This window comes from Leucoraja erinacea, chromosome 4 (genome assembly GCF_028641065.1).
Source record: "Leucoraja erinacea ecotype New England chromosome 4, Leri_hhj_1, whole genome shotgun sequence".
NCBI classification, from domain to species: domain Eukaryota; kingdom Metazoa; phylum Chordata; class Chondrichthyes; order Rajiformes; family Rajidae; genus Leucoraja; species Leucoraja erinaceus.
Genome location: NC_073380.1, coordinates 16,938,291 through 16,965,579, shown reverse-complemented (window position 1 = coordinate 16,965,579; position 27,289 = coordinate 16,938,291). Strand labels below are relative to the sequence as shown.

The 27,289-nt window shown below is 43.2% G+C and overlaps 1 protein-coding gene across 4 annotated transcripts in view; it reads right to left on the bottom strand.

Annotated features, from left to right (window-relative positions):
* LOC129696187 (transcriptional activator GLI3-like) overlaps positions 1–27,289 on the bottom strand; it is a 360,260-nt gene that overhangs the window by 208,447 nt on the left and 124,524 nt on the right. For all 4 annotated transcript variants that reach the window (XM_055633815.1, XM_055633813.1, XM_055633812.1 and 1 more), the window contains one exon: positions 24,349–24,591. In XM_055633815.1, the coding sequence (XP_055489790.1) occupies positions 24,349–24,591 (243 nt within the window). The remainder of the gene's footprint in view (positions 1–24,348; positions 24,592–27,289) is intronic.

Below are 27,289 nucleotides of genomic sequence, written 5' to 3'. Positions count from 1 at the left end.
GTACACCCTGTTGAAGTTCAAGGGTGTATTCACTGACAAAATCTCCTCAGGAACCAGAGGTAGTGATGAGCTTTCTTTGTGATTGCATTGTTACGCTGTGCTTAGGACAAATATCCAGAGATGTACATGCCCAAGGATTTGACACTGTTGACTCTCTCCCCTGCAGTATAGTCAATGAAGACAGCTTCATCAATCCCGTGTTTGATGTCAACAATATGCATCTTGGTCTTGTTGATGTTGAGAGCAATTGTTGTCAGAACTGATTGCTGTTCTGACACCATTCAAACAGATTTTTCAATCTCCCTCCTGTTCTCTGACTCATCATTACCTATTATTCGTCCAACAACAGTATTGTATTGTATTGTATTGTATTCAAATTTATTGTCATTGTCTCAATTTGAGACAACGAAATGAATTTCCCTTACAGGCAGTATCATAAAAAAATCACAAAAAAATAATAAAAATAAATAATAAATAATTAATAAAACATATTAAAAATAAAATTGAAATTGAATTAAAAAAATTTTAAAAAGCACAAACACAGAAAGTCCACGACACAACATAACATAAATGGCACCAAGGCGAGGATGGCACCATAGTCCAGCCAGCCTCCCCTCCATGTTCATCCGTGGTCGGGGCCTTCTGAGCACCCGCAGTCGCCGCCCCGGTTGGCCCGATGTTCAGGCCCTCACACCGGGCTGGTGGAACGCCGACGCCGAACCCCGACGGTGAGCATCCTCCTCCTCAGCGGCCCGGACCTCCTGATCAGCCGCCTCCCGCTGCCGGAGTCTGCAGCTCCTGAGTCCGCAGGTCGAGCCGGGCAGAGTCGCAGGACCCCGCGCTGTCCATCAGCGCCGCCCGCGTTGGGAGCTCCGCAAACCGCAGCTCCATGATGTTGGTGCAGCAGGTCCAGCACTCCGGGCTCCAGACGGCGACCCCCCGGTAAGGCATCGCCAGCCCCGCGATGTTTCAGCGCTGTCCCGCCGCTGCTGGAGCTCCGGTCGATCCCGGCAGGAAAGGCCGCGCCAATCCAGGTAGGTAGGCCGCTGTGGGGGGGGGGGGGGGGGAGCGAGGACGCGACTCGAATAATAGTCGCGTCCTCACCAGGAAGCGGCTGAAGGACGGTATCCCCCGCACCGTGCCCTCTTCCCCCACATAAAAACACAAAAAAACCACAAAAAAACACACTTTAACATAACTAAATAAACAAAAAAACAAAAAGATACCGGGCTGTAGGTGGAGGCTGCTGGCACCAGCGCCACCGGAAGTACAATACTACAACAGTGATATTGTCAGCAAATTTAGAGATGGCATTGAGCAGTGTCTGCTACAGAATGATGGCTCCAGAGAGAGTAGCGGAGCAGACAGCCTTGTATTAATGGTTATAACGGAAGAAGTACTGTTACCAATTCATGCTGATTGTGGTCTGACAATGATGATATCAAGGATCCAATTATATAGTGATGAGCAAAGATCATTTGGGCTGCAGGCTACCCAAGTGAAATATGAAGATCAGACACTGGTTCAACCACATCTCTTCCAAAATTGTCTATTGTATTCTGTGCTAGCAAATGTGGCCACCTCTACATCAACAAGACCAAGCGTAGACTAGGTCATAGTTTCACTGAACACTTGCATTCTGTCTGGCGAGCTCTGCTGGAGCTCCTGCATGCCAGCCAATTTAACACTTGCTGACCCATGCTGACCTTTCTGTCCTCTGCCTCCTCCACAGCCAGGGTTAGGCAACATACAGACTGGATAACCAGCACTTCATATTCCAATTGGGTAGCCTACGACCCAAAGGTACAAACATTGAGTTCTCCCATTTCAAGTGAATCTTTCGAATCTCCGCCCCCCCCCCCAATCCCCTTCTTATTTCTCCTCACCACCACCTCCCATATGCACTTTTTTCTTCCATCACTATCACTTTTCCCTTCCACTCATCTCCAAACTCCCTACTCCATCCCTCTTTTCCTTTTAATCTCCTGTCTCCCACCCATATCCCTCCCTCTGGCTCTATATTTCACTCCTCCCTTCCCTTCCTTATCCAACACCCTTTTACCTCCATTTCACTACTAGTCTTTGCCCATGGGTAGGAACGTTTTAGAGGGATAAAAGCTGAATGCAGGCTAATGGGGCTAGTTTGGATGTGGCATCTAGGTCGGCCTGGATGAGTTGGGCTGAAGGGCCTACTTCCTTGATGTCTGACTCTATGATTCCCTACACTCTCTCATCATAACAGACTCCATTAATTAAATGCTAACACTTCCCTGTAAGAATGAGCTGCGTAGATCAACTGGTGAGACTACACTACAGCAGCTGAGAGAACGTGCAATAGATTAATAGAGTAATGGTAATGTGCTCCACCACTAGCCTCTTGAAGCACTCGTGAAGATAAAGTACTTAGTATTTTGCTGGGAAATTGTAAGCTGCAATTGACAGAAAACAAAACACGTAAATCCAATTCAGTGTACCTTGCAGTTGAAAATCTTAATCTTCATGAGACTTTGACAAATAGTGTAAGGTTGTAAAACTATTGCTCGGCTTTTGGCATTTACTCTCAAAGATCTGGTCCCAATCTTACCTTACCCTTTTCTTTATGGAAGAATTAAATTAAATTTCATTGACAACGTGTAACCGTGTGCTCACTGAAGCAGCCCGAGACTAAAAGGACTCAGCTGTCTTTAGTTACAGAAATCTGAGCTCCTACTGCTCGTGCCGATACCCTGGATACAGCAAGCAGTCCTGAGGTAACGAATGAATGTAATCCAACATCAAAAACAGTGTAAAACACCATGTATCGCATGAAGGAAGATGATGAGATTAGTTTAAAATTAGTTTAATATTTATGAGGCCCCCGTCTTCAAATTTCCTCTTCGCATTTAAATAACAATTTTATACTTAGTGTAAATAATGAGAAGTACAGTTTTCCAGAGGCATCACTGTTACTTGTTATGGTTTTGCAAACTGTTCTTCAAAGGTGGAAAGTGAAATTTTTGTTACAATATAATAAGTACTTCATCTTCAGGAGTGCTTCAAGAGACTAGTCGTGGAGCACATTAACTCCAGTCTCCCAGAGAGCGTTGATCCGTTGCAGTTTGCCTATCGTCGCAAAAGGTCCATGGCAGATGCCATTTCCCTGGCCCTACACTCATCTCTTGAACATCCAAATATCTACATCTACACCTACATCAGACTGCTATTTATTGACTAAAGTTCCACCTTCAACATTATAATCCCAATCAAGCTCATGTCCAAACCCCTGAACCTAGGAGTCTGCACCTGCCCTGACACAACCAACGATATAACGACTTGGGTTGCCAACTGACCCGTATTAACCGGGTCATCCCGTTTTTTGTGCTGAATTGGTTTGTCCCATACGGGACCGCCCTTGTCCCGTATTTGACTGCTACTACTCGGGTCAAGGGGACTGTCGGGTCGGAGCGCCGCGTCTGACCCCGCCTCACCCGTCCCATGGAGTGCAGCAGCAGCGCCTCGCCCGTGGCCCCATCGGCAGCCCGGCCAGCTGTCTGACCTTCGGACCTTCACTTTCGGTCGACACCACCACCCTTCCTTCTCATGGCCGATCATCGGTTCATGAGTTGGACGGGATGTCGGACTTTGTGCGCGACATTGCATTCCCCCGGCGCCCGGGCCAAAACTCCACAGCTGGCCCCGCTGGCTGAGCTTTGTGTGCAGTCCAGCACCCCGGCTAACTCATCATTCTCCCAGCCACGGCTGAGTTGGTCAACGAATTGCCGTCGGGAGTGAGAAAGTTGGCAACCGTAATCTTATATAGCTGGAACATGACCTCCCAACTTTTATACTCAATGACGTATGAAGGACAATGTGCCAAAAGTATTTTTGACATGTGGTGCCATCTTTAAGGAACTATGTACCTGCACTCCTAGATCCCTCTGCTCTATAACACTCCCCAGAGCCCTGCCATTCACTGTGTAGGTCCCACTTTCTTTGAAAAAAAATGTCCAATGCATTTTATTCCCAATTTTCCCAACCCTCATCTTCTACCCTGTCGCGTGACAACCAGAAATGTACGCATTACGGCAACTGTAAGTGCAGTCTAATCAAGGGTTTGCACATCTACAACACAACACCTCATCTCTTATGTCAATATTGGGTCTATGAAGGCAAGTGTACCAAATGTTTCCTTCACTACCCTATTTAGGGCATTGTGTGCCGTCACATCAGCTAGCTACAGGTTTGCATCTGAAGGTCCCTCTGTACATCAATGTTCCATAAGTCCCTGCTATTTGCTCCATTTGTCCTTTGAGAATTTGACTTCCCAAGTGCTTGACCTCACACCTGACTGAACTCAATTCCAGATGCCACTGGGTAAGGAGGAACTGCAGATGCTGGTTTAAACCGAAGATAGACACAAAATGCTGGAGTAACTCAACGGGAAAGGCAGCATGCTGTCTGTCCAGATGCCACTGCTCTGCTCAAATCTTTGGGCAAATCTTTTTGTTATCTATGACTATCCTGGACTTTCCAGTCATCACTTTAATTTCATGTATCGTGTGGTGTTTTGTGTCGGTTGGCAGACTAATTCCCCTCATGGCGTAAATGAAGTTCTATTGTATCATATCATATCGATTCCCTAGATAACAATGAGGGTTGCTAAAGGGCAATTGTGTCATCTGCAACCTTGCGAATCAGACCATCTACATTCTCATTCAAAAAGCAACCTTCTGGTGGAACTTAACAGGTAAAGGAGCATCTGATCAGGGAATGGACAGCCGCAGTTTCAGGTCAGGACCTTTCTTCAGACTGCAGATGCAGGTTTACACCGAAGATAGACAGAAAACGCTGGAGAAACTGGATAGATGTTGCCTGACCCACTGAACTCATCCAGCACAAGATTCCAGCATCTGCTGTTTGCTCTGTTTACATTCCCATCCAAATCACTTTTATGTTACAAACATTGAAGGACACAGTCGAGATTCCTGTTGTACACCACTTGTTAGACGTTCCAGTTGGGAAAAAAAAACATCCACTACTATCCTTTGCCTCCTACTACCAAGCAGATTTGTGAGCAAATTGCCAATACTCCTCGAATTCCTTGTGCCCAAACCTTATGGATTACCCTACCAGGCAGAACATTGGCAAATGTATGTATATATATGTCTGTAGGTATTATGGGAAATTGCCTGGGGTAGTATTATTATTATTAATTAATTAATTCTTAAATATGGTAGAAGTGTTGGGGAAAAGGGGTGAGATTTAATAAGTTATTCTTCTCACTCCTTTTCGAGCTTGTACAGACACAGAGTTGGACATTGGAAATTTGCTTTTTGTTCTTTTCATTGGTTGTAAATATTGATTGTAATGTCCAATTGTTTGATAATTTCGATTTTGTTACTATTAATGTCTTTAATGTCTTTACTTGTTCGGAATAAATAATAAATAAATAAATAAATAAATAAATGCTTTATTGAAACTTTCTCTTTCCTGATGCTGAAGTGTTCCAGAATGTAACTAATACCCTCCCTTTATTCACCAGCCTGCACATCCTTCTCCCTGACGAATACTGAGGAGAAGTATTCAAGTAGACACTAGGGATTACAGATGCGAGTTAACAAAAAAAAACACAAAGTGCTGAAGTAACAGAGCATCAGGCACCATCTTTAGTGGATCTGAACAGGCAAAGCTTCAGGTTGGGACCCCTCCCAAGACCAATTGTAGTGGGGTCAGGACAAAGCCATCCAAGTTGGAGGGGGATACAAGTGAGGGAGATTTGTTTGTTAAATTAATATTGAATTGCTAAACTTGTTATTGTGTTGTACTGCTTACAGCTGCAAGAACGTGTGGCAATCAATAAAGGGCTATAGGCCTATTGCGAGTTTATGTACAGGGACATATCTATCCATGCACTGTATACTTGTATTTATACTTATGCATCTTAAATATGTATGTCATGTTATAAAAATTTGGCAATATAAATTTTTTTATTTAAATTTTTAAATTGAATTAATTGAATGGGTTGGACAAAAGGTTAGAGATGAAAAGACAAAAGGATGTGAGATAAGAGGTATAAAACATTGAACCTTAGGCAGCGACTTAGATGGAAGGGGACAGGAGGGAGGGGGGGGCAGGATTGTGGGAGAAATGGGTGCACATCCAGGTGGAGCACAAATTTTAGGTAGATAACCAACAAACATCCCCTTTCTCTCTCGCTTCCCAATGCCACATCTGGATCCTCAGTTTCTTCTTGGTCTTGCTGAGGTTGAGAGCAAATGTTGTCAGAATAATTCTGAAGAAGAGTCTGAAGAAGGGTCTCAAACCGAAACATCACCTAATCCTCTTCCTAAGAGATGCTGCCTGACTGCCTGAATTAGTCCAGCATTTTGTGTCTATCTTTATTGTCAGAACAGATTGTTGTTCTGAAACCATTTAATCAAAATTAACAATCTCCTTCCTGTTTAAGAAGGAACTGCAGATGCTGGAAAAATCGAAGGTAGACAAAAATGCTGGAGAAACTGAGCGGGTGAGGCAGCATCTATGGAGCGAAGGAATAGGTGACGTTTCGGGTAAAAACCCTTTTTTCAGACTGATGTGAGGTGGGGTGGGGGGGGGCGGGAAGAAGAAAAGGAAGAGGAGAAGACAGTGGGATGTGGGAGAGCTGGGAAGGGGAGGGGAAAGAGGGAGAAAGCAAGGACTAGTTTAGATTAGAGATACAGCATGGAAACAGGCCCTCTGGCCCACCGAGTCGGCAACGGCCAGCGATCCCCACACATTAACACTACCCTACACACACTATGGGCAATTTTACAGTTATACAGAACCAATTAACCTACAAAACTGTGCGTCTTTTGAGTGTGGAAGTGAACCAAAGTTTTCGGAGAAAACCTACACAGGTCACAGGGAGGGTGTACAAACTCTGTAGAGACATACACATGTAGTTTGGGTCGAACCCGGGTCTCTGGCGCTGTAAGGCAGTAGCTCTACCGCTTTGCCACCGTGCTGCCCACAGACTTCATTAAATGCCTGACCAAAGGAACCTTTATGATCTGGCTGCTGGGTCATCTAACAGCTCCGACAACCTATTCAACTTCACAGTTTTGATATGGTGTACACACACTACAGTAATTGCAGTGCACTCAAACAGGTAACCAACATTCAGGTTGGAACACGTTAGAATATAAAATAAGTACATTTTTAAAACCTAAGTGGCATTGAATAGATTTTAAGACCGGTTAATTCGTTTGCGAGATTGACCTGGTGGAATAGCGTGGAGACTAGTTCACTTTTCTTTCACGGCATTCAAAAGTTGCATTAGCACCAGCCAGCCAAACGGTCTTAGTGTCCGCTTTGCTTCCTTTGTTAGCCACTGGGTATTTCGATTTATACATCCCGGTTGTCATAACTCATAAGATTTTTTTTTTTAACGCCAGGAGCAAAATAAAAATGTTATTTAAAAAAATTGTTTACTCAGCCTAGAAATTGCACGTAGACTGGCAAAGGAAAATATTTAAATAGCATCTGATAACAGCTGTTCAGAAACTGGCAAACATTCCACAAAAATTCCAAGTTAATCTAACTTCATAGCTGCTATGTATTGAACCTCCATAACCAGTGGCCCAGTGCCAGAGATCCGTGTTAAATCCTCATCTACAGTGGCTCTTTGGAGTTGGCACTACTCCCTCTTAACCCTGGGTGCTCTGGTCTCCCCTATCCCCACCCCCACGTTACACAGATGTGTAGGTTTAGAGGATAAATTACCACTGCAATTTGCTCCAGAGTATAAATGAGTGGGAGAATTTGGGATTGGGAGGTGAGAGAGGGGAGGAAAGTTGATGAGGGTGCAGGGAGAATAAAAGAAAAGGAATTGGTGTAGAATTTGTGGAGGATTATATGGGTGGTTTGTAGTCAGTGTGGATTCAGTGGGCTAAAGAGCATGTTTTCATGCTCTGTATGATTATGTCTTCTTATTGTAAAGAGGTTTGAGGCTGCTGCATATGCCTAAAACAATTAAATATTGCTGCACAATTTAAAAACTGCCTTCCACTTACCACAAAGATAGACACACAATGCTGGAGTAACTCAACGGGACAGGCAGCATCTCTGGGTAGAAGGAATGGGTGACGTTGCAGGTCGAGACCTTCCTTCAGACAGAGTCAGGGGAGAGGGAGACACTAAGATATGGATGGGTAAGGTGTGAAAACAACAGATCAAAGCAGATGACACTAAGGGAATGAAGAATGGTTCATTGTTAGCTGAGGGGAAGGTGACAACGGTATACAATCAGCAATATTTAATCAGGAGTTCAGTAGAACTAGGACGGGGGAGGGATGGTGACAGGGGGAGGGAAGGCAAGGGTTACTTGAAGTTAGAGAAATCAATATTCATATCACATTTATTGTTTAATTAATTTTCAATTCTCTCTCTTGTATATTTGAGGTATTAAAATGGAAGGTTATGTGCATTTAATTTAGTTTTATGAACATTGGCACTGTAGGATGTGGGAAATCCCAAGGTCATCAAACATTAAGATGTCTGACTGGTGGTGAGAGAACTAGTGGGAAGAAATAGTTGAGGGTTGGGGGGGTTTAGCAGAAACAGTCAACATAGAAGCAGGAGAGAGTAGCTGGGATAGTTATCTAAACCAACATGTAGAGGAACCAACGAGAGAGATGGCTATTTTAGACTGGGTATTGAGTAATGAGGAAGGGTTAGTTAGTAGTCTTGTTGTGCGTGGCCCCTTGAGCAAGAGTGACCATAATTGGTGAGTTCTTCATTAGGATGGAGAGTTACATTGTTAATTCAGAAACTATGGGTTTGAACTGAAAGAAGGGTAACTTTGAGGGTATGAGACGTGAATTGGCCAAGATTGACTGGCAATTAATTCTAAAAGGGTTGACGGTGGATATGCAATGGAAGGCCTTTAAAGACTGCATGGATGAACTACAAAATTGTTCATCCCAGTTTGGCAAAAGAATAAATCAGGGAAGGTAGTGCATCCATGGATAACAAGGGAAATCAGGGATAGTATCAAAGCAAAGGATGATGCGTACAAACTAGCCAGAAAAAGCAGCATACCGGAGGACTGGGAGAAATTCAAAGACCAGCAGAGGAGGACAAAGGGCTTAATTAGGAAAGGAAAAATAGATTATGAAAGAAAACTGGCAGCAGTCATAAAATCAACTGCAAAAAAAGATAGATATGTGAAAAGAAACAGATTAGTTAAAACAAATGTAGGTCCCTTGCAGTCAGAAACAGGTGAGTTGATCATGGGGAACCAGGATGATGGCGGACCAATTGAAAACTACTTTGGTTCCGTCTTCACTAAGGAACATAAATGATCTGCCGGAAATAGTAGGGGCCCGCGGGTCAAAGGAGGTGGAGGAATGGAGTGAAATCCAGGTTAGTCGGGAAGTGGTGTTGGGTAAATTGAATGGATTAAAGGCCGATAAATCCCCAGGGCCAGATAGGCTGCATCCCAGAGTACTTAAGGAGTAGCTCCAGAAATAGTGGATGCATTAGTAATAATCTTTCAAAACTCCTTAGATTCTGGAGTAGTTCCTGAAGATTGGCGGGTAGCAAACGTAACCCCACTTTTTAAGAAGGGAGGGAGAGAGAAAACAGGGGAATTACAGACCAGTTCGCCTAACATCGGTAGTGGGGAAACTGCTAGAGTCAGTTATTAAAGATGGGATAGCAGCACATTTAGAAAGTGGTGAAATCATTGGACAAAGTCAGCATGGATTTATGAAAGGTAAATCATGTCTGACGAATCTTATAGAATTTTTCGAGGATGTAACTAGTAGCGTGGATAGGGGAGAAACCAGTGGATGTGGTGTATCTGGACTTCCAGAAGGCTTTCGACAAGGTCCCACATAAGAGATTAGTATACAAACTTAAAGCACATGGCATTGGGGTTCAGTATTGATGTGGATAGAGAACTGGCTGGCAAAAGGAAGCAAAGAGTAGGAGTAAACGGGTCCTTGTCACAATGGCAGGCAGTGACTAGTGGGGTACCGCAAGGCTCAGTACTGGGACCCCAGCTATTTACAATATATATATGAATGATCTGGATGAGGGAATTGAAGGCAATATCTCCAAGTTTGCGGATGACACTAACTGGGGGGCAGTGTTAGCTGTGAGGAGGATGCTAGGAGACTGCAGGGTGACTTGGATAGGCTGGGTGAGTGGGCAAATGTTTGGCAGATGCAGTATAATGTGGATAAATGTGAGGTTATCCATTTTGGTGGCAAAAACGAGAAAGCAGATTATTATCTAAACGGTGGCCGATTGGGACAGGGGGAGATGCAGCGAGACCTGGGTGTCATGGTACACCAGTCATTGAAGGTAGGCATGCAGGTGCAGCAGGCAGTAAAGAAAGCGAATGGCATGTTGGCTTTCATAGCAAGTGGATTTGAGTATAGAGCAGGGAGGTTCTACTGCAGTTGTATAGGGTCTTGGTGAGACCACACCTGCAGTATTGCGTGCAGTTTTGGTCTCCAAATCTGAGGAAGGACATTATTGCCATAGAGGGAGTGCAGAGAAGGTTCACCAGACTGATTCCTGGGATGTCAGGACTGTCTTATGAAGAAAGACTGGATAGATTTGGTTTATACTCTCTAGAATTTAGGAGATTGAGAGGGGATCTTATAGAAACTTACAAAATTCTTAAGGGGTTGGACAGGCTAGATGCAGGAAGATTGTTTCCGATGTTGGGGAAGTCCAGGACAAGGGGTCACAGCTTAAGGATAAGGGAGAAACCTTTAAAACCGAGATGAGGAGAATTTTTTTCACACAGAGAGTGGTGAATCTCTGGAACTCTCTGCCACAGAAGGTAGTCGAGGCCAGTTCATTGGCTATATTTAAGAGGGAGTTAGATGTGGCCCTTGTGGCTAAGGGGATCAGAGGGTATGGAGAAAAGGCAGGTACGGGATACTGAGTTGGATGATCAGCCATGATCATATTAAATGGCGGTGCAGGCTCGAAGGGCCGAATGGCCTACTCCTGCACCTAATTTCTATGTTTCTATGTTTCTAGCTCCTATGAGCATACAGACTTCATTGCATAGTATTTTTAGCCACTGACGATCCAATTCTGATTTTACCTACAACTGATCATATCCAAATGAAATCACACCATTGTGTAATTAGACAGCACATACGTTCCTCTTTACTGCATCTGCCCTTTTCCTGAAGAAGGGTCTCGACCCGAAACGTCGCCCATTCCTTCTCTCCAGAGATGCTGCCTCACCCGCTGAGTTACTCCAGCATTTTGTGTCTACCTGCCCTTTTCCTGACATTTGGAAGTTTAAGGAGATTCGGTATGTTGACGGATCTCTCTTAAAGTTCTACAGGTGTACGGTGGAGGGCATATGGACTGGTTGCATCACAGCCTGGTTCTGCATCTCGAATGCCCTGGAACAAAGTAGATTACAAGAAGCACTGACCTCCCCAACATTGAAGGGATCGATAGCAGGTGTTGCCTTCCAAAAGTCAGGCAGCATCATCGAGCATCAGATCAGCAGGATCACCCTGGGCGCATTCTCATTTCATTCCTGCCATCAGGAAGGTGGTCAGGAGTCTGAATTCCGTGATCTCCAGGTTCAGGAACAGTGTTTAGTTTAGTTTGTAGATCCAGCGTGGAAACAGGCCCTTCGGCCCACTGGGTCCGTGCCGACTAGCGATCCCCGCGCATTAACACTATCCTACACCCACTAGGGACCATTTTTACATTTACCAAGTCAATTAACCTACAAGCTTGTACGTCTTTGGAGTGTGGGGGGAAACCAAAGATCTCCAAGAAAACCTACGCAGGTCACGGGGAGAACATACAAACTCCGTACAGACAGCACCCGTAGTCGGGATCGAACCCGGGTCTCTGGCGCTGTATCTGCTGTAAGGCAGCAACTCCACCACTGCACCACCGTGACCTGTCCAATAGCATCTTCCAGGCTATTGAACACTGCAAACACCAACTAATCTTTGAACAAACAACTGTCTTGGTTGCACTAGTAACTTTCGACTTAAGTTTTGTTTTGCACTACCCAGGTGTTTATTAGTTTTTTAAACATTCTTTTTATTTGTTTATTATGTTATCTATTGAACACTGTGCTTACAAACCTATTGTGCTGTTACAAATAAAAATGTAATGATTCCGTTCCAGTATATATGACAATTAAATACTCTTGACTCGTGACATAAGACACGCATTTTCTGACGATTTCCACCCACACCGATGGGAACTCTAGCAGAAAGCTCACATTACGCCTGACACGAGGCAGTCTCTATACAACTGGACACACTTTACACCAGCTTCTTGTTCCTTTTGCAATTTAAAAGTGACACTCTACCGATATTGGAAGACCTAACTGAGCATCTTTAGAACTCACTACAGCTGTTTGAACACCATCTGAGATTCACAAAGTTCATTTATACTCTCGGAGAGTGCTTCTCTCCAGTATCAAGCTGCTGAGCACATATTGAGTGGCATTCTCAGATGTGAGACGGCGGGTGGAACTGCGTTACTGGGGGTGCTATTGTGGCATGACAGGCCATGCTGCATCGGTCAGGGAGCTCAGAATATGAGGCTACATACAGCATGCCCATCAGCAAACAGATTCTTCAGAGACATTGCATCCTACCTGGATCTTCCCAATTAACGATGCATTCATCAAGCCCAGGTTTTCCCAAGGCTATTGTCATTGATGACATACATGCCTGGACCACTCTTTCCCGTTTCTACTGAACCTCTTCATACCTATAGTTTCCATCTCCCCTGACTCTCAGTCTGAATCAGGATCTCGACCTGAAACGTTACCTATTCCTTTTCTCCAGAGATGCTGGCTGACCCACTGAATTACTCCCGCATTTTGAGTCTATCCTTGCTTGCATGTGCAGTTTCAAAAGTACATCAATGCTGTAACTGTTACCGGTGACATTTTTATACCCAGCACAGCTGCCATTACTTACAATGTTTATTTGATTGATAGGAATTAACTCTGAAAGAAAACAGAATGGAGCATAATTAGCATGGACCTTTTCCCAAACTTAAATCGTTTGTCTAAAAAATTAAAATTCCCCAGAAACAAGCTCGCAACAATTATAAACAGAAATGGAAACATGTGCTACAATCTAGTGCCTGGATCTATGCTTCAGTTCATCATTTGCTGGCAAGACGCCTCTCGGACATCGCAACTCCCATCTAAAGTAAAACCGTGAACAGCCACTCTTTCAAATACTTGCTTAAAAGTCACTTATGTTCTTCACACACCATGTCCTTTTCTTTTTGTTTTCACTTTTCAGGTTTTTGTGTACGTTGTGTGTTGTGACACTCGACAGACTAATTTCCCTCCGGGGATGAATAAAGCTTTATCGTATCATATTTACCAAGTTTTACGCGAGTTAATTTGAACTGGTGATAATGATCCAATCGATCTTTGATCTGGCTAACGATTCTTCTACTGTTCAGGAAACTCCTGAAGATCCTTTAATATTACATTCAAGGGTAATAAGCAACCAAATCAAAATCTCACTTAACTCTAATACAGAGATGTCATGATAAGAAAAAAACCCACAGCATTTATGTTACTAATTATCAAATTGTAATAACAATATGTTTTTCTCCTCGCATTTTGGAACATACTGACCTCTTTCCTAAACAAACCCAACTCCTTCCCATTTCCAATATCACTCCAGATTTGCATTTCACATCATCTCCTTGGGCATTCCTATAGACACTCACAGAAAATGTTTCCTAATTTAGACAATAGACAATAGACAATAGGTGCAGGGGTAGGCTATTTGGCCCCGCCAATTAACCTTGTAAATCTACGCTGCACTCCCTCAATAGCAAGAATGTCCTTCCTCAAATTGGGGAACCAAAACTGCACACAATACTCCAGATGTGGTCTCACTAGGGCTCTGTACAACTGCAGAAGGACCTCTTTGCTCCTATATTCGATTCCTCTTGTTATAAAGGCCAACATGCCATTCACTTTCTTCTTGTTTATTTACTTAAGATTCCCATTCTTCCATTCCCTCCACTACCCATCTTGTCCCCCAATTCCACCGAGCCAGTTGCCAAACCGTTGACCTCCAGAAGTACGTTGGTCAGACAATTATTCATCCCTGAAGATAGACAAAAAAAGTTGAAGTAACTCAGTGGGTCAGACAGCATCCCTGGAGAAAAGGAATAGTAGGCATTTTGACCTGAAACGTAACCTATTCCTTTTCTCCTGAGATGCTGTTTGACCTGCTTATTTACTCCAGCTTTTTTGTGTCTATCTTCAGTTTAAACCAGCATCTGCAGTTCCCTCCTACACATTATTCATCCCTGTGTATCTTACTTTGCCTGTTCTAGACAACAACCTAGATTTCAAAGGAGGTCAGAGAGACTGGGGAAATAAAATGGATTTCACTGACCAAATAAAGAAGACATGCCAACAACAAAAAATCATTGTAAAGTCATATTCTGCCACTTGTTAGAAATAATACTGAGCAATGACTGCATGGGCCCTGTTGTGAAATGTATAACAACGATCAAAATGATAGACTCAAAATGCTGGAGTAACTCACACAGGCCTCACACATCTCTGGAAGGAGGAATGGGTGACGTTTTGGGTCGAAACCCTTCTTCAGACTGTCAAAATATCCCGTGCCTGTGAACTTGCTGGTGGACTTGCAGTACACTATATTTGAAAAGACCCTATTTATTATCTTTTCACTGTACCTCTGTACACGTCACAATAAGCAAAACATTGATGTGAAAGAGTGACTTTAGGTAACCAAGTTTGCCAATTATAGAAAAATAGGCGGAAGTGCATGCTGTGTTGAGGATATTTGGAGTCTGTAAATAGATTGAGAGAGGTAGAGCGAGTGGGCGAAAACTTGGCAAATAGAGTTTCATGTAGAAATGTGCGAGGTCATGACCTTCAGTAGGAGAAATAAAAGACAATTATCTAAATAAAGAGAGATTGCAAATGAATAACGGGGAATTCAGGTATTCATATGTTTGAATCATAAAAGGTTAATGGGCAGGTTTTGCAAAAGGGTTCCAGTCTAGAAATAGTATTACAATCGTACTTGATATGTGAGACTGCCGTGTGAGTATTGTGCACAGTTTTGGTCTGCTTATTTAAGGAGTGGTGTACCAGCTTTGAATGCAGGCCAGAGGTGATTCAGTGCACTAATTCCTGGGATCTTATTGAAACATGCATGATCTCAAGGGCTATGACAGGAAAGAAGTTGTAATGGTTCCATTTGTGGCAGAGTCTCAAATGAAGGTCATTGTAAAATGAGATTTGTGGTAATTTATGCTCAGAGGATGGTGGCTTTCAGAAATTCACTACCCCCTAGTGCTGTGGAGGCTAGATTGGAGGAGAAATAAAAAAATGTTTTGAAAGATGAGGGAATTGAGTGCTATGGGAACCGGCACAGAAAAGGAGTTGATGATCATATTGAATAGTGATGCTAGCATTGGGAGCAAGGTGACCTATCCTGCTCCTATTTTATGTGCACTAGTGGTGTGCACTCTTCCCAATCTCCTGCCATCCCCATCCCCCACAGTTGGTACTCTCTGAGCCAAGCGCAGAGATCACATTCCGTAGGTCTTGTGAGCTGCTAATGTTCTCTCCACACAAGAATGGAGGCAATACCCTACCTTGTAATGTCTAATCGTAGGTCTCCAGGCTTGATTTGGAGCAGAAGAAGATGAGCATGCAAAAGCTGCGGGTCTTCATTCTGTAACCACTCTCAAGGGATTGCAAAATATAGACGTCTAAAAATGTCTTTACCATCTAAATTATTTTTGCTATGGCAAGCAACAAAGTTCTTCAAAATAATTCTGCAACAACAGACTTCTAAATAGTACTGCATCAGGGGACTGACAGCCAGGTGGTTATATCTGCAGCTGTTAGCATGTTACATAAGAGTGGAAAAAAATCACCCCATTACAGAAATAAGAACGTTCTTTGCAAAACAGTGCTGTATTGTCCGAATTGTTATAATCCACACCTGCGATAGATTTAAGAGGTACAGCAGAAAGTCAAGGGTCATCAATATATGTGTCATAGCAAATCATTATCCATCTTATTGTTATCTTTCACACTCTCTTTCCCTTTTAAACAGCATCAAGGTCAACAGACTTGAAACTAAACCCTATTGAGATACCATCTCCTCAGGAGTTAGCTAATCTACAAAATATGTTGGCCTGTTTGAACAAGAGTGAACACTGTACATTATAACCTTAGCTTGCAAATCGCATGTGTAAAGGGCTTTCTCTTAGGTCCACTAATTAATGCCCATAGTAATCCGTGACTGATATCAAAAAGTAATAAAGCCAAAGTCATTTTAGAACAAATGATATAAAATAAAGTCTCAGTTTGAAATACTCCCATTATTTAATCTGTTTGAGATTTACATCTGAACATCCACAGCTGTATGTTTCACTGTCAAACTACAAATAAGACACTTGTAATATATAAGATAAGATACAGACAAAACTTGTAATTTCTTGATGAATTGTGAAATAAATGTAAGTTAGAAATCTGCTTCACCCACACTCACTCTACCCCGATGAAGAACGTATACTGAGCTGGACTGAACATAGGGATTAATATTATTCAAAGTCCCTTTGAAATCTACTTAACCTGCACATAACTCTTGCCATTTAAAAAAAAAACAGTCCTTGCCATGTTCCTGAGGTTTTCAGAAGTGGTTCCTCTGATGTGAGCTTGATAATCTTAGATGGGATAATGGAGGGGGAATAATATACGATCATCCCTGGAAGAAAGGAAGCCAGTCTGGCATCTACGTCTAGGATGGAAAGCTTTTGGCTTTCTGCTGGGACAAAGACAGGCCGTTGCTGGAACGTGATAAGATGCGCATTAAATGAAGATATGATCATATTGGTAATTGAAAGCCTAGCCACAATTGAGTTCAAATTGGATAGGTATTGATGCAGGTGGGTCTGTGCCGACAAGTTACCAATTTCAGAAAAGCAAATAAACGGTTTGCTTTGGGGGAAAAAAGGTGAATTCAGTGTTAAAAAAAAATCATATGATTCTATTTGCAGAAACACGCGATTGTCCGCCCATTACCACAGCACCAGCAGCAACAAGTCCTAGAATTGATTCCAATCAGTTTGAAACATTATCATAAGTAATCTTTTTTGTATCAGTTGTCCCAGGCATTCATCTGCAAAGACCCATTTACAACTACTGAATTGATAGAATTCTCTGTTATAAAACACCATTGTCATACTATGTACAATTGGCCAAAAAGAGGAACAAAATGGCTCTCTGCACTAATTTTAGTACCCAGATCAACATTTAGAGTCCCTTTGATCAGGCCCAATAAAGTGTGCATTCCCCTTTGCTGCCAAGCTAATGAGTCAATCAAACCTGCTTTCATCCCTGGCACTGTGGATGCTAAAACCTGCACTAATCAGCTGTCTTGGCTAATCCAGTCATCTGTCCAATGACCTTTCACCTTGAGATAATAAACTTTCTGGCTAATGTATAAACCTCCAGATCAGTCCCTTCTGTGTGCCTCGGTATGTTGATTGGAAACATGTCTGGTATTTGCAATCAAGTGTTTAACTTGCAACACCCAGGCCAAGAAACAGGATTCTGTTGCTCTCATTCCTTGTCCTCCACACAGTTTCATTTCACTTTCCCTGGACCCAATTCTGCTGGACATTATTTTGAGCTGAAATAGCCCCAGGTGGAAAAACTGGAACAGGCACTTTAGTGCACAATCCACATGTGTTCACTTGGCAGTCTCCTATCATCAGTCACGTAAAACCGTATTCACATAGTGTCAATTTGTCTCCAAATCGGAGCTCAAATGATCACGATGGAATGTCACAATCCGATTATTATATTATTTGAGTCAGGCAACATCTCTGGATAAATTTCCCATTCCTCGTTTCCTAAGGGCAGCATGGTGGCACAGCAATAAAGTTGCTGCCTTACAGCAAATGCAGCGCCGGAGACCCAGGTTCGATCCCGACTATGGGTGCTGTCTTTACGGAGTTCCCCTTTCCCCTGGCTCTCAGTTTGAAGGTCTCAGCTCGAAACCTCACCTATTCCTTTGTTCCAGGGATGTTGCCTGACCCGCTGAGTTACTCCAGCCTTTCGTGTCTGTCTTCAGTTTAAACCCGCATCTGCAGTTCCTCCCTACACAATCTATTTGTCGGCTCAGGTTTTCCGAGCTCTCATCACTGAGGCATTTGGCAATCTGCCTCCTCTCATGCATATACTCCTCTCTGATGCTGGTATAGTCACAATGGCTCTCAACTTACTTACTTGCAATGGTGACATTCCAGATAAGTAGTACCTTACTTAAAGAGCTTAGACCCATGCATGAACATTTACTGTGAGGATCTCCACTCCACGGGTCTAAAGAATGGTACGCAGATCACTGTGAGATCGTGGATTACTCCATTGCATTCTCATGCCTGAAGGAAATTACTATGGCTGAATTCGGGTGGGTTTGGCTGCTCTCAAAGCATGTGGTATCAAGGTTCAAGGGAATTTATTTGTAATATGATTCAGTATCAGAGCCATGAAATTCTTACTTGCTGCATCTTTACTGGCATAACAACCACAACAAATAAATCTACAATAAATCATAAATTATCGAGCATAGAACAGTACAGCACAGGAACAGGCCCTTCGTCTGCCTGTATGGAATTGAATACATTTTATTAGTCAAGTATGTATATAGAAGTAAGTATCTTATAGAAACTTACAAAATTCTTAAGGGGTTGGACAGGCTAGATGCAGGAAGATTGTCCCCAATGTTAGGGAAGTCCAGGACAAGGGGTCACAGCTTAAGGATAAGGGGGAAATCCTTTAAAACCGGGATGAGAAGAACTTTTTTCACACAGAGAGTGGTGAATCTCTGGAACTCTCTGCCACAGAGGGTAGTTGAGGCCAGTTCATTGGCTATATTTAAGAGGGAGTTAGATGTGGCCCTTGTGGCTAACGGGATCAGGGGGTATGGAGAGAAGGCAGGTACGGGATACCGAGATGGATGATCAGCCATGATCATATTGAATGGCGGTGCAGGCTCGAAGGGCCGAATGGCCTACTCCTGCACCTAATTTCTATGTTTCTATGTTTCTATGTATACATACAAGGAATTTGCCGTGGTGCTTTGCTCGCAAGGATATCAACATGATATACAGTAGACAATTAAAAATAAAACATTATAATTTAAACGTGTGAAGAATAAAATAAAATACCAGAGCAAAAGGAGGCTACAGATTTTTGGTTATTGAGTAGAGCTACTGCTCGTGGACAAAAAGCTGTTTTTATGTCTGGCTGTGGCAGCTTTGACAGTCCGGAATCGCCTTCCAGAGGGAAGTGCTTCAAAGAGTTTATGGCCAGGGTGAGAGGAATCAGAGATGATCTTACCCGCTCGCTTCCTGGCCCTTGCAATTCGTCAATGGTGGTGTTGGGGAGGTGGGGGGAGGGGGGGGAAGAAGGTTGCAGTCAACAACCTTGGCTTATCAAACGATGCGCTGCAGATTCTGGATGTCATGCCTGGTGGCTGAGCCAAACCGGACCATGATGGAGATGGTGAGGACAGACTCAATGATCCATATCCCCCCCATTCCATTCCCAGCATAACCACACGTCTATTAAAAATCCTCTTAAATACCTCTCTTGTATCTGCCTCCATCACCATCCCTGACAGAACATTCAGGCACTCACCGCAGTCTATGTAAAATAAAACTTGCATCTCCTTTAAATTTTGCTCCTTTACCTTAATGCTCTCTCCTCCTTGACATTTCCACCCTGGGAAAACGATTGTGACAGACTACCCGATCTATGGTTCCCATTATTGTATACACTTCTATCAGATCTTCCATCAATCTCTGGTCTTCCAGAGAAAACAATCTACGTTTGTCCAACTTCTAACAATATGTAAGTCTCTTCTGCACCCTCTCTAATGCCTCTATATCATTCCGCTAATGGGGCAACTAGAACTGCATGCAATACTCCAAATGAGGCCTAACCAAAGTCTTATAGAGCTTCGGTAAGACATCCTGACTTTTATACTCACTTCCTGACAAAAGGTGGCAAAACATATAATATGCCTTTTTTTCACCACTATTTCTTTGTGTTACCACTTTGTCGGAGCTACCCCAAGATCTCACTGCACATTCATGCTGTTAAGAGTCTTGCCATCAACCATATGCCTTCCCCTGACATTTGACCTCCCAAAGTGCAACACCTCACATTTCCTCAGGTTAAACTGCACAGGTTATACCAGATAAATCAGACAATAAAAGTGCAAGCCAAAGAATGTGATGCAACCTGAGTAATACAAAGTTCAAAGCAGTATGATTCTGAGGTAGAGATGTGGTTCGGGTTGTGCAGGGTGCTTCAGGAACCTGATGATGGGGGTTGGGAAGAAGCTGTTCTTGTACCTGGACAGAGTGGTTCTCAGCTCCTGTACCTTCTTCCCTATGGCAGCAGCCAGATAAGAGAGTGGCCAGGGTAATGTCACCATTTTCCATAGCTTCCTTCATTCTTGGGCGTTCGAATTACCAAACCAGTTTGTGATTCAATCAGTAAGCTCCACCTTGTACACCGGTAGTAGTTTGGTGGGCTGCATATGCCGAACCTTGTGGAAATTCTGTAAACGTAGAGGCATTCTTTCCTTGTGACCACATCCATGTGCCAGGCTCTGGACGGGTCATTAGTGATGTGTACACCCAGCAACTTGAAGCTGTTAACTCTCTCTCTCTCGCCGTCCCACCAATGACAACAGGTGCATGGCCCCCCACAGCTTTCACTTCCTGAATGTTGATGTTGAGAGCCAGATTGTTGTCTTGACATCACTCAACCAGATTTTCAATCTCCCATCTGTATTCTGACCCATTACCTGTTATTCATCCAACAACTGTGGTGTCATCGGCAAATTTAAAGAAGGCATTCAAGCTATGCCTGTTTATACAGCTATGGGATAGAGAGAGTAAAATAGAGTCTTGAGGTACTCCATTGGTAATGGTTATTGAGGAGGAAGTGTTGCCAATTCATGCTGATTGAGGTCTGCTGCTAATGGGCCTGTACCACTGACGCAACCTTTTCAGCGACTGCCGGCACCTGTCATAAGTTGTTGCAGGTCGCCGAAAATTTTCAACATGTTGAAAATTCAGCGGCGACCAGAAAGACACTATGACACTTTGGGCGACTGAGGAGACGACTCACGACCATACAGGCTCACGATCATACAGGCTCAAGTCGTACCTTGTTCTGGTCGCCGCTGGATTTTCACCATATTGAAAATTTTCGGCAACCTGTTGCGACTAGGACGGGTGCCGGCAAGTCGCCGAAAAAATTGCGTAAGTGGGACAGGCCATAAGGAAGTTAAGGTTCCAGTTGCATAGGAACGGGCAGAGACTCAGTCCCTTGAGTTTGATGACGTGTTTGGAAGAGGTGATGGTGTTAAATGCAGAGCTGCAGTCAATGAACATTGGCCCAAGATTTATCTACTCCTTTGCTGTGGCAGTGGTCGTCTACCTTCATCTTGCAACCTGCCTCTGCAATGGCAGGCAAAGTGCATGTGTCTGCTTTCCTGCTGCCATGCTAACAATCCTTTCTGAATGTTGCGTAAAAGTGTTATGAAATTGGGTAAGGTCGCAATAGGAATTCATCAGACCCGATTCACAATTTCTTAAGGCAGAACTCTCTTTCAGGCAATATTCTGGACAATTTGGGAATAGAACCAAAAAACAGTTGTGCTTCAGTACAGCACGTTAGTGTGCAGTCCAATTTCCATTTAATAGAAAGTGCATTATTCTACAAACATAAATGCAGAATAAACACTACACATTATTTCATGTGTGGTGAACTAATTTAAATTGTGCATTAACTAATTGGTTCAGAAGGAGCTGCAAATGCTGGAAAAATCGAAGGTAGACAAAAACGCTGGAGAGAAGGAATAGGTGACATTTCGGGTCGAGACCATTCTTCAGACTGAAGAAGAGTCTCGACCGGAAACGTTACCTATTCCTTCGCTCCATAGATGCTGCCTCACCCACTGAATCTCTCCAGCATTTTTGTCTACCTTTAACTAATTGGTTATATTCATTCTCCCTCTTCAAGAAATTGATTAGTAAGGAAGACAGAACAGTGAATTATGAGTAATTCAAGGACACTTTACATTGTGCAAGAAAATGCATGGGCATTAATTCATGTTTAATTCGCAGAGTGCTCAATTTTGAATCACTTCTTTTTAGTGCAGCTTAGATTAGAATTCTCGAGCTAAAACAAGAAGCAAACTGAAACCATTAGCAAAACTCACATGCGGTAGAAAGTGTTGCACTTACACTTTAAAGAGTTTGATTCCCTTTTCCAGAAAAGATACCGAAAATTAGATACCCTTTTCCTTCAGTTCTGATTTAGCATTTTACACACCCAGAAAACAATGCACCTTACAGAAAAAAGGTCACAGAAGGGAGAAAAAAAAACAAATAGGCGTCAGGGGACAGGCATGATTACAACTCTTTGGTGTCTCCAGCCTCCATTTGCCCCTCACCCCAACATCACCATGTGCAGAAGAAACTAAAACGTAATGGGATTTAATACTGTCCCAGTGCAAAGTCTATGTTGGTGAAACCTGGACATTAAGTGTATCAAGACCCGTTGAAAATACTTCATTACGGTATTAAACATTGCAATTTGGTCAATTCTCACAGAAAAATATATATATGACGGGAACATCACAAACAACCTACAGTACAATTTTGAAGTGTTAATATTCAAATCTCAGCTATTTTTATCACTCTTTATTTTTGTAAAGAAAAATTTTCATACACCCAAAAATGTTTAAACCTAAGAATATTTCTCATTCAAAGATGTCTTTCTAACTTAGAAGTGCATTAACTTTGAGCTTGCTGTTTAAATATAATCCATCTTGAATTTACAAGAAGAATGTTCCTTTCAACCAAATCTCAGATGCTTTTTTTAATATATGGATGTGCTAAATCATGATTTAATATTTAAAGTGCCAACCCAGCTGCGATTTTCACTCTGTGCACATCTCATTTATCCCAAGAGGGGGAAATCTGCTACAAGTTGTTTCTTCTCTGCAATGGGTGGCTAGCTGTCTTGAGAGTACTAAAATGACTTACATTTTAAATAGCAAATGAACATTAGAGACTCATAGAGTCATAGGCCCTTCAGCCCAACTTGCCCAATCCGGCCAACATGTCCCAGCTGCATTAGTCCCGCCTGCCTGCGAATGGTCCACATTCCTCCAAACCTGTCCTTTCCATGGACCTGTCTAACGGTTTCTTAAGTGTTGGGATAGTGCCTGCCTCAACTACCTCCTCTGGTGGACACTAGTAGACATTAATTAAATACAAAACACCACCACTGGATAAACAAAATAATCCCTCAATTGTCTTCATTTAATTTGATTTAAGATGTTTATTCGTAATCACACTGCGACCATTTTAACAAATAGAAAAAATAAACAAGCTGATCATATGAGATTAGCGGTGCTATCTTCAAATGCATTCTCTGAAGTTTCATGCACAGTGAGATCGGATTTATGTATCAAAATAGGGATCATACGATTAGTACAGGCATGATGGTCTTTTAGCAAAACAGCACACATTGATCTACTGGGTAACTGAAACAGCTCAATCTTTTGCAACTACTATAAAATAGATTTCCTGAACTTTTGTAATCTTTTCAGCACTACTTTACTTGGATCATTTCCCCGGTGGACAGGTTTAGCAGATATTTGCATTCATAGGATAGTACCGACTCAGAAACATCTTTATGCACGGTGGATATAGAGGCCGGGAGGAAAGACTGCAGAGGGAAGCTGCCAAGCCAGCCACAAGGACTGAAGAACTGGACAGGAGGATGGAGGAAGCCGCCAATGGCGGACGTGAGAGCAGGGGTCGGTAAGAGAGTGAATCAAGGTCTTGCCTTCCGCGCCCCCCAGATCGGCTGCAAGACGTGCCCTGGGGACAAGGAGTGTGAAGGTGGCCGGGTGAGGAGAGGGATGACGGTTCACTGGACGATCTGGATGGAGGCGACAGCTAGTGACCCTGCAGCAGCCTGGGGCTCGCCTGGATCAGGTGTCGCACAAGAAGATCAAGTAGACCAGACTGGACTTAGAAAATTGGGCCAAAACCTGGCGACTCTTCCATGCAGTCTCAGTGGACTATTTCTACGCACTTTGTACTAATCAGGGATTGTGCTTAGGTATGGCAATACTTTACTGAACTGTATGCAAAAAAGGAATTTCACTGTGCATCTGTACACGTGATAATAAAGAAACATTGAACATTGATATTAACCTCTTTGGTTATTTATCATGGAAGTATTGAGGCCATACTTACGATAGTGTGACTCCATGTAGCCATTTCTTGGATCCATGGTAAAGAGTGCCCCGCGGTAGGGGATAGAAGGCTCAGGTATATGTGACAAAGACCCATGGAATTCCTTCTTTATTAGAGAAGCTCGCTCTTCACTGGAAGTTGATGGCTCTTCACCGATTTTGCCCAAACTCTGCCCACCTGTGTGTGGCTGCATTGCAATTGCGTTTCTTCTTTCTCTGTGATAGGTGGCAGGACTTTCATCATCTAGAAGAAAGACAAAATCCAGACATAAGGATCAGAATTACTGCAATCTGACCCATTAATCACAATCAGTATGGATAGATGACAAAACATCCTCCACAATAATTCCCAACACTGTTGTCTCACACGATTCTGTTCTCAGCTACTTACTACACGCAAAGTACACTCACTCATGGTTGTGAAGCCAAATTCTGCTCTGACTTGGACTACTGTAATGGGCTGAATCGTGATGGTGAAGTACATGTCCCATTATGTTGCCAAAGTGAAAATGTTGAGATCTTCAAGTTTCTCGGCATCAATATCACAAACAACTAGTCCTGGTCAACTGGTCAACTATATTCGAACTAAAACAAAGAATGCACGCTAACACCCTTACTCCCTCAGAAGACTGTTCTGCATATCTCCAACAACATTTACCAACTTCAACGAAAGTGCCACAGAAAGCATCAGGTTGCATCGCAACTTGGTTTGAGAACAGCCCTGTCCACGACCGCAAGAAATGGAAGAGAATTGTGGATGTAGCCCAGCCCAACACATGACCAGGCTCCCCACCATTAACTGCATCTCCAAGTCATGCTGCCATGGGAATGTAACCAATATAATCATAGTCCCAAACTCAGGCACATAGTTCCGAAGACAGGCACAAATAGCTGGAGTAGCTGCCTCCGGCAGCTTCTCAGGAGTAAAGGAGTAAGGTGATGTTTTCAAGGGAAAGGGGAATAACAGACAAAGACGGCTTAGGACAATGAATGCAAGATATGCTAAAGGCAACGGTAATCATCCGTGAATTTGTATAACACATGGCAAATATTCTCGTGTTTCCATGTCTGTTTGTTTGTACATGTGTATACAAGGGTGTGCAAGCATTTCAACACTTTATAGTTTCATGACCTCAATAGGGACAGAAGTGTCAAGCCATGGCACTTCCCCTCTGAACTTTGTTTGAGAGGATAATTTATTTTAATCTGTGTAGGAAGGAACTGCTGATGCTGTTTTTTACTGGTAGACACAAAATGTTGGAGTAACTCAGCAGGACAGGCAGCAGCTCTGGAGAGAAGGAATGGGTGACGTTTCGGGTCGAGATCTTTCTTCAGACTGAAAGGCAGGGGAGAAGGAGACAGAGAGATAGGAAAGGGTAAGGTGTGAAAACAAGGCATCAAAGGGTACAAAGTGCAAGGAAAATGTAGAATAGATCATTTTTAGCTAGGTGACAAAGAAGCATACAAAGATAAAATGTAATCAGGAGGACACTCAGACTGGTCAGAGAACCTGGATGGGGAGAGAGGGAAAGCAAGGGTTACTTGAAGTTAGAGAAGTCAATATTCATACCGCTGGGTTGTAAGCTGCCCAATCAAAATATGAGATGCTGTTCCTCCAAGTTGAGGCTCACTCTGACAGTAGAGGTGGCCCTGGACAGAAAGGTCAGTGTGGGAATTGGAGGCGGAGTTAAAGTGTTTAGCAACTTTTAATCTTGTATGGCACAGTCAATATTCACAAAGGGCTCTTATCTGCACGCGAGAAACCAAAGGTAATTTTGGTCATTGCTTTACATAGAAACATAGAAACAGAGAAAATAGGTGCAGGCGGAGGCTGTTAGGCCCTTCGAGCCAGCACCGCCATTCATTGTGATCATGGCTGATCGTCCCCTATCAATAACCTGTGCCTGCCTTCTCCCCATATCCCTCGACTCCACAAGCCCCTAGAGCTCTATCTAACTCTCACTTAAATCCATCCAGTGACGTGGCCTCCACTGCCCTCTGTGGCAGGGAATTCCACAAATTCACAACTCTCTGGGTGAAAACGTTTTTTTCTCACATCAGTCTTAAATGGCCTCCTCTTTATTCTAAGACTGTGACCCCTGGTTTTGGACTCGCCCAACATTGGGGACATTTTTCCTGCTTGTCCAGTCCTTTTATAATTCTATATGTTTCTATAAGATCCCCCTCGTCCTTCTAAACTCCAGTGAATACAAGCTTAGTCTTTTCAATCTTTCCTCATATGACAGTCCCAACATCCCAGGGATCAACCTCGTGACACTGCACTGCCTCAATCACAAGGAGACCAAAACTGTACACAACACAGATGTGGTCTCACCAGAGCCCTATACAACTGCAGAAGAACCTCTTTACTCCTATATTGAAATCCTCTTGTTATGAAGGCCAACATTCCATTAGCTTTCTTCACTGCCTGCTGTACACGTAAGCCAAATTTCAGTGTACAAGGACGCCCAGGTCTCGCTGCACCTCCCCCTTACCTAACCTAACTCCATTGAGATAATAATCTGCCCCCTTGTTTTTGCCACCAAAGTGGATAACCTCACATTTATCTATATTATACTGCATCTGCCACGCATCTGTCCACTCACTCACCTGTCCAGGTCACCCTGCAACCTCCAAACATCCTCTTCACAGTTCACACTGCCACCCAGCTTTGTCTCATCCGCAAACTTGCTAGTGTTGCTCCTAATTCCCTCTTCCAAATCATTAATATATATGGTAAACAGTTGTGGCCCCAACACCGAGCCTTGCGGCACTCCACTTGCCACTGCCTGCCATTCTGAAAACGACCCGTTCAGCTCCTACTCTTTGCTTCCGGTCTGCCAACCAATTTTCTATCCAAGTCAACACCCTACCCCCAATACCATGTGCTCAAATTTTAGTCACCAGTCTCCCGTGCGGGACCTTATCAAAGGCTTTCTGAA